The 8,017-nt window shown below is 44.8% G+C and overlaps 1 protein-coding gene across 3 annotated transcripts in view; it reads left to right on the top strand.

Annotated features, from left to right (window-relative positions):
* Nucleotides 1–7,735, top strand: part of MCTP1 (multiple C2 and transmembrane domain containing 1) — a 287,863-nt gene extending 280,128 nt beyond the window's left edge. For all 3 annotated transcript variants that reach the window (XM_075078920.1, XM_075078921.1, XM_075078923.1), the window contains 3 exons: nucleotides 178–287; nucleotides 4,460–4,557; nucleotides 5,660–7,735. In XM_075078920.1, the coding sequence (XP_074935021.1) occupies nucleotides 178–287; nucleotides 4,460–4,557; nucleotides 5,660–5,731 (280 nt within the window). In that variant the 3' untranslated portion in view covers nucleotides 5,732–7,735. The remainder of the gene's footprint in view (nucleotides 1–177; nucleotides 288–4,459; nucleotides 4,558–5,659) is intronic.
* Nucleotides 7,736–8,017: the final 282 nt, after the last annotated feature.

An 8,017-nucleotide genomic window follows, 5' to 3' on the forward strand; every position in this document is an offset into this window, starting at 1 on the left:
ACTGGGAGTGGGTCCAAGCCCAAGCTCACCCTGATGACCAGCATCCATGCATTCATTTGTAGTTCCAGTTTGTTCTTGCTCATGGAAACTGGCACTCCTAACCTGTCCTGCCCATTTTTTGTTGTGTTGGCTCTGTTGGGTGACCACAGTTCTGACTTTTCTTAATTTTTCTTTTAGTACATTCAACTGGACTGTCCCATTCCTGAGCTGGCTGGCGATTGTTGCCCTCTCCGTGTTCACCGTCATCCTGTATTTCATTCCACTGAGATACATTGTCCTTGTCTGGGGTAAGTAAAGCCTTTTTTAACTGTCTGTGCCACTTAAAAAAAACCCACCTGGTTTTTAAGGGATGACTTACATTGTCAGTACTTTTCTGTATTTATGGTCATGAAGCTGCACCATGATGGAAACAGACAGGTTAGTTAAAAATCACAACTGTGTAAAGATTTAGGCCCACCTGCAAAATGCATTTTTCTTGGCTGGCATTCCAGACTTCATCATACTATAAACATGTAGCCATGAGGATTTTTCATATATCAAAGTGTAGCTTTGTCTAGATATTACTCTGATTTATTTTCACCACTTATACACAAACAGAGGCATTTCAATCTATATAGTGCATTTAGGACAATATGCCTTTTTTACTGCAGTACTTTATCTTGGGAAAGTGTATGTAAACATAGCAACAAGAAACCTGTTTAAAGGGTCACCTTTAGGCCGACAGAAAGGTATATGTGGTATTTGGCTGGTGGATAATGAACAGAAACTGGGCGGGGGGGTGTGGAATCGTGATTGATCCAACTGTCACTACTTGTCCTTATGTTTATTCTTTATACTGATTTTAAACAGCTACCATTACCACATCTGTTGTAAATAATGCTCCAAGTTTTCATTTATACATTTTCTGTACACTTTACACCACCAGCAGCTCTACCCTTATTCAGTACCTGTGAAGAGCACTGTCTCAGTTAAAGCTGTGGCTAGATTTTCTTTCTGAAGAAAGGAATAACAATCATGCCTGTGTAAAAACTTCTGAATTCAAGAGACAAAATCATTGAACTGACTCCTAATAACGTATTTGTTATGTATCAGTCACTATTAGTAATATTCTTACAGAGTCTTCGCAAATAAATGTAGCAGAATATACAAAATGGAGAAGAACCAATATGGAGGCTTTGAACATATTTTTTTTAATGGAACTAAAAGGAGCAAGCATTTTTTAATGTCTTGGAATTTCACTTACCCCCTACATACCCAATGTCACTTGGTGCAACCCAAATTCTTAGTTTGTTCCCAAAATTTCCTTCTTCTTAGTGGACAGAAGATGGGACGCCTCTTGCTACAGAAGTTAGAGGTGCTTGGTCTGTGTCCTTTTTCTGTTGTTTTTCAGGTAGATACGGCATCTTGTATGTTTGCTTTCATACATCCCTTGATTTCATGCAAGAACTTGAGATTATAATGCCCACAAGACCCACAAAACTATACAGTCAGCGCTGTTGCTTGAAAAGCTCCTGACACATACCCTATGATACCCAAGGAGGGGTCACGCTCCCCTAGAAATGTGTCTGTGTCAGGTAGGGCAGAGACTTTGCTCCCAAACTGGAGTCCGTGCCTCCCCAGCCATGGGTGGATAACGTAAGCACAAACGATTGTAAATGCACCTTGCTCTCTTTCCCTCCATCCCTTCCCTCCCTGCCCCCAATTATCTAACCTGCCTAGGTGCGACTTCAAGCACCTTTGCTCATGAGAAGTTTCAGCTCTGCATTTATCTCCTCCATTTTAGTGTAGGTGGCTTCTTGTTCAGCAGGGTTCTGGGGTCCCTTCTTTAGGGACCTGGTTCTCTTGGGTCACGCTGGGGGACCAGACAGGTACCGCAGAGCTGCAGCCCCAGCAGTCCAGACCTCCTCAGGGTGAAATGTGTTTGCACAGAGCCATGCCACGCGGCGTGGAGCTTTGAGCAGCTGTCCCTATGGAAAATGTAGTATTCCAGACACATGCCTGTTTTCTCCATTATTGTGTGTTTCTAGCCTCCCCCATGTATATCACAGAATCACAGCCTGGTAGGGGTTGGCAGGGCCCTCTGGAGATCACCCCGTCCCACCCCCTGCTGGAGCAGGCACACCCAGAGCAGGGGCACAGGGCCGCGTCCAGGCGGGGTGTGAATGTCTCCAGGGAAGGGACCCCACAGCCTCTCTGGGCAGCCTGTGCCCCTGCTCTGGCACCCGCACAGGGAAGGGGTTTGTCCTCATGTTCAGGGGGAACTTCCCGTGTTCCAGCTTGTGCCCGTGGCCCCTTGGCCTGGCGTTGGGCACCACTGGAAAGAGCCCGGTCCCATCATCCTGACACCCACCCTTTAGATATTTATAAGCATTGATGAGATCCCCCCTCAGGCTTCTCTTCTCCAGGCTGAACAAGCCCAGGTCTCTCAGCCTTTCCTCACCAGGGAGATGCTCCAGCCCCTGATCCCCTTGGCAGCTCTGCGCTGGCCTTGCTCCAGCAGTTCCCTGTCCTTCTTGCACTGGGGGGCCCAGAACTGGCTGCAGCCCCCCAGATGTGGCCTCACTGGGGCAGAGCAGGGGGGGAGGAGAACCTCCCTCGCCCTGCTGGCCACACTCCTTTCCATGCCCCCCAGGGCACCGCTGGCCCCCTTGGCCCCAAGGGCCCGGTGCTGGCTCAGGGTCACCTCGCTGCCCCCCAGCACCCCCAGGGCCTCTCAGCAGAGCCGCTCTCCAGCAGGTCCCCCCCAGCCTGTGCTGGTGCGGGGGGTATATACATCTCTTCATCCCATTTGCCCATCCTGCACTTGAAAGCAAATGACCTCTGTTATCTGACTTCCCTCCGTAGGGAGGTTGGAGCTGGTCTGTAGTAGCATCTGCCCACCTTGTTCTTCGGGGAGGCAGGGTTTTTAAAATGAAAGTTCCTCCATGTTATGGCTGGCTGTCTTCTGAGCATCCATATGACTGCCTCCTTCAGCCTGCCCTGGCAAGAAATTCTCAGTTCTTTCCCTCCTGGCCGTGTTTCCCCCCACAGAGGTTACTGGTCCTTGAATGGGTGGTGGTTAGCCACGGTGGAGCAGGAGCCACCTCTGCACCCCCATCCCATTCACGAGGGTGCAGAGTCCTGGTAACAGCTGCAGCTGTTTATGTGGGGAAGAGTATAGAGAAAACTATTTTAATCAGAAATTTTTCAAGCTTTTGGGAAAGACCTAATCGCCTCGTTGTGTTTTACTTCTCCTGTAGTGTCCCATCTCATCTGTTCAGCTCTTCTCTTGAGCCTTGACCATGATTTATTCATGCATTCACTTTGATGGGGTGACTGATACTTTCCTTTGTCAGACGTGACAAGGTGAGACCACATCGACTCCCAAATTCACCCAAGGGTGGTTCGGTGTCTGTGTGCAATGAACAGTGGGGTCGGCCTCGAATTTTTCAGTCACTTGCTGATGCAAAGGCTCTTCCTAAACAAATGTGTTTGAATCTCAGATATTCTTTCTCAGCACTCGCTGTTCAATCCCTAGATAAAGGGGTGGCACCTCAGAACTGAGAATTCGTGCAGCGGGAGGCCGTGGGTGTTGCGTACTCTGTCCCAACGCTTCATGTCTTCGCTGAAGCTTTCTGAAAGGCCGGGGCACCAAAGGCTTAGTGGGAGAGAAACTATATTATCTTACCTCTCATACAGCCCTGATAAATTACACAGTACAGCACATTTTTCTTGCTGTCCTGGCTTTCTCCCACTCACGTGAGAGTCTGTGAGGTTTATACCGTTCCTGCCCATGTTTTAGGTGCGTGTTCCCAGAGGTCATGCATGAGGTTATTGTGTGGAAAGTGTATGAATCTGACCCAGTATATAACGATAGGGAAACAAATCTAATTTAAAATCCTGCTTTCTGCTTAGTTGGGGAGAATTTTCTTGGTACTTCTGAACACTAGTTGCCAACAGGCATCATAAGACCGTGATGTCTAAGGGAGACACCACATCCCTTTTCTGCACTGCCATCTGATCACCTTTACCTGCCCCTCCTGGACAGAGGTTTGTGTAAACTCGTCCTAAAGTCTTCACATGATGCAGACTTCACTGCCTCCCATATGCGTCACTGTCCCTCACACTGGAAAGGTTTTCCTTGTGCCTAACCTGAATCTTCTGCCCTGCAATTAGGCCCATTAACGCTCATCCTCTCCACCGCAGAAATGGAGTACACTTTATTCCGGTCTTTTTTGCAGCCTTCACGTAACAACCATGGTTTCTATTAGTTTCAGAAAAAAAGTGTTGGCGGAATTTTGAAACAGAGGGAAAAACAGCAGCAGATCCTGACTTTTAGAGCCTGAGTTTACATTCATTCATTAATTCAGGGCTAATGTCAGGCTTTGAAATGTATCCTAAAATTTTATTTTAGAACTTTGCAAAAAATATATAGATATTTTAAAATATGATAGTAACATTTGAACTTTCACTTTTGCAGGCATCAATAAATTTACAAAGAAGCTTCGAAGTCCATATGCAATTGATAACAATGAGCTACTTGACTTTCTATCCAGAGTTCCTTCAGATGTGCAAGTGGTGTGTATATTTTTTAAAGTGTCCGTGTGGTCGTTAATTTGATATGAGGCATCATGACTTTCTGGGTTTTTTAAACAAATTGTAAAGCAGTTGTTTTGATTCAACTTTATATACTTTGGCGCCAAGAAATTGAAAACTCAAGCTGGGGTACCCCATGAACCCTAAGGAGGCTTCTAGGCTGCAGTGAGGAATTAGCTACTGCCTCTGTTGTGCCTTTGAGGGTGCTTAAGGGCGACCAGTAAACAGACAAGTATTTGGGGGATGGTGGCGGGTGCTAGAGCTTGCACTGAGCGGCCCCCAGCACCATGTGAATCTGGCTGGGACAGGGCACTGTGCAGAAAATGCTGGAGCGAGGCTGTCGGGACAAGCAGGGAGGGAGCAGGAAGGTCGAATGATGCCAGGAGCCGCACCAACATGGAGCCAGCCGTGGGCGGCTTTGCCCAGCGTCTCCTGGCAGCACGCGGAGCACTTCAGCCGTTCCTCTCCTGGAGTGAAAGTTTTTGCTGTGGCCACACTTCAACTGTGCTCATAAACTCCATTAAAAATAAGCTGGTTATGAATTGCAAGCTTTTGTAATGCAGTACACAGTCTCTTGAGAAGGTGCAAGCATTAAGATAATGTCAGGCACATAAATCACCTCCAGCATCACAAAGATTATATACTTTCTGTATTTCTAGGTAACTGTTTCAGTTCAGAGCTGGTATAAATAGGAGGTATGGGCACACATACCCACTCTAACTGATCCCCTCTGTGGCAGGCCTTTGCAAATAAGCAAGTTTTTAAGAAACATTGCAAAGAGTGTTCATCCAATTAAAGAGGACACCGCTTATTCTCTGTTGAAGATCATGGAGAAAACAAAAAGAAGTAGCCTTCTTAAAAGTTTACATCAGCACACTGTTTTACATCCTGGCAGGATTCTCCTAATGCTGTTTTTCCTTCTTATTCTGCAGTTGAATCACAGCTGCAGATCCCATGTAGTTTGTAGGGGCGTAGTTTTCTTTTTCTTTCTGTTTTTGCCCTGGGGAAAAAAAAAAAAAGAAATCTTTCTCTTTCTAGCAAGCGCCACCTGACCGGTTTCTTTCTGAATGTTGTGTTTAAACAGGTGCAGTACCATGAACTGAAACCAGATCCCAGTCACACCGTGAGCAAGAGGAAGAAAAACAACCCTGCCTAGCCAGCTTCATGTGTTGAGGAGACTAGCATCTGCTGGGGGAAGATAGAAGAAAAAAAGCCTACAGCCGAAGCATCATTTCCTTTCTCTAAGCTTTTTTTTTTATTTTGCCTTTTTATCTATCGGGGAGATTTTGTAAATATTGTAAAAAGTCGTTTCTCATTGACTATATACTTCGCGCTGTAAAGACACATTTGGTGCAGGTTTCAAGTAGGGGTTCTGCCGTTTGAAAGCCATGTTAGAAACAGCAAAACATGCTAAAGGAATCGATCTAAAATGGTAAATATGCACTGCTACTTGACAGTCAAATGTACCTGAAATCCTCAAATCATGCCGACTAAATCTGCAAAAGGTGTAAATCCAAATCTGACTCAAAAATTCAGTCAGATTTTATTTGTGAGCATTAATATTTTTATCCAGTAAGTCACCATTACGCTTTTCTATGTTTTATACATTTCAAAAGAAGTACAAAGTAGTGGAGCCTACTGCACTTAAGTTTTAGCAGGTTTTTTTGAACTCCAGACCCTGATATTAACTCCGTGCAACATTTTCCTGTGCAGTGGGCCTGCTTATAAGATAATGAGAAACACCAAGTGCAAATCTCTCTCTGGGGCTCCAAAAACAAGTTCCTGCCGTTTTTATCATTCCATTATAAGACCTAAAAATCTCCGTCTCTCTCAAAATACTGCCAGGTTTGTAACTGACTGCCTATCTGATTTTTCTATACGTACCAGTAATCTTCATTTGTACTACATAGTTTAGTGACTGAAGTTCATAGTTCTGCTGTGATGGAAATACTATCAGACTAACTCCATATTGCTTCGGGTGTCATGCTGTGAACACCTTTCGTGCACATAACTATTTTAATATGGAAATCTTGCAGGAAAATGTTTTTGCTTTCAAATCACAAGATCATATTAATACGCTTTATGATCTAACACATTACCTGTTACCAACGTGAAATATAGTGTAGAGGAGAAAAATGCAGCTGTGGTAAAACTGATAGACCGGTTTTATTTCCTTAGCTAACAATGTAGTCGGTCCTTCTGATACGATTGTGCCCTACTGCATGGAAACTGCATTATTTTATAAATTACATGGAACGCAGATGAGAAATGTTTACATTTCAAATGTCTTAGTGGCCACTGCGTAACGAGTACTTGGGGATATATTCTGATAGCTGCATGTAGACTTCCGTGCTCAGCTCCCCGCATAGTGAGCAGAGACTTCATTCCCAAGGGACTACCTGTGCACAGCTCTTAGTTGTAGCTCCTGGTGACACTGAAGGGGATTTTTGCCCAGGGGAGAACAGCAGGACTGCATCCTCGAGGGGCGCCGTCCCCGCGGTCCTCGCTGGGTTACCTCTCATTGGTTGCAGTTGCTGACAAAAAAGTTATATTGCACTACTCTGACGATACTTTTTGAAAAGACTATTTAGAAATACTTTGCAAGCAAACATATATATTTGTCTAAAGAATTTTATGTCAGCTGCATTGCTCATGAAAGATCATCCTGGATTTGTTTATTTTACAGATACATTGATAGCTGGTTTCCAATGTGATGGTTACGTTGAGCTTTCTGTTTGTGTGTTTGAGCAAAGGCCAACCGAGCGGCTGCTTTGCAGAAAGTCTTGGACCCAAATATGCTCCTGTTACATCATGAGTTTAAAGGAATTTATTTGTGATGCTTGTGTAACCACCTTTGCACTGTATGAGCAACATACAAATGATGAAGTCTGAATTACTGATGAGCCTGTTTTCCTTAAAAAAAAAAAAGCCAAACTTTCGACTTGACAATGTGCTAATGTTTGTTGCCAGCTGTCAGTTTTGCAGGGTTCTTCTATATGCTGCAAGCCTTGTACCTTCTTGATGTTTCCCATCAGTCTGCGTGCACCTTCCTGTTGTGTTGGGTTTTTTTTCTGTACTCAATTTCAAATGTCTGCTTTGGCGGTAATGTCTGAGTTAGTTATACACATTTACTGCATTAAACACAGTTTTGAGCACTTCTGCGAGGTATTAGGATCCTCTTTCTTTGAAGTCCTACACTACCGTTTTCCCGTGAGCGTGGTGAAGGGCAGGCGAATGAAAGCATCACATTCCTGTGTGCAGGTTTTCAGTATTTTAAGCCCCAAAACATGTAAGTGGAGGGGGCAGGGGAAGACAGACATCTGTTTGTTGAAAATTGGTGAACTACTTCTGACGCCTCAATCACTCCAAATTGATCTCACTGAGAATACAACGTGCAGAGGCAAGGCTAAGACTGCGTGTTGATTAAATATGACTCTCCTGC

Source organism: Phalacrocorax aristotelis, chromosome Z (genome assembly GCF_949628215.1).
Source record: "Phalacrocorax aristotelis chromosome Z, bGulAri2.1, whole genome shotgun sequence".
NCBI lineage: Eukaryota > Metazoa > Chordata > Aves > Suliformes > Phalacrocoracidae > Phalacrocorax > Phalacrocorax aristotelis.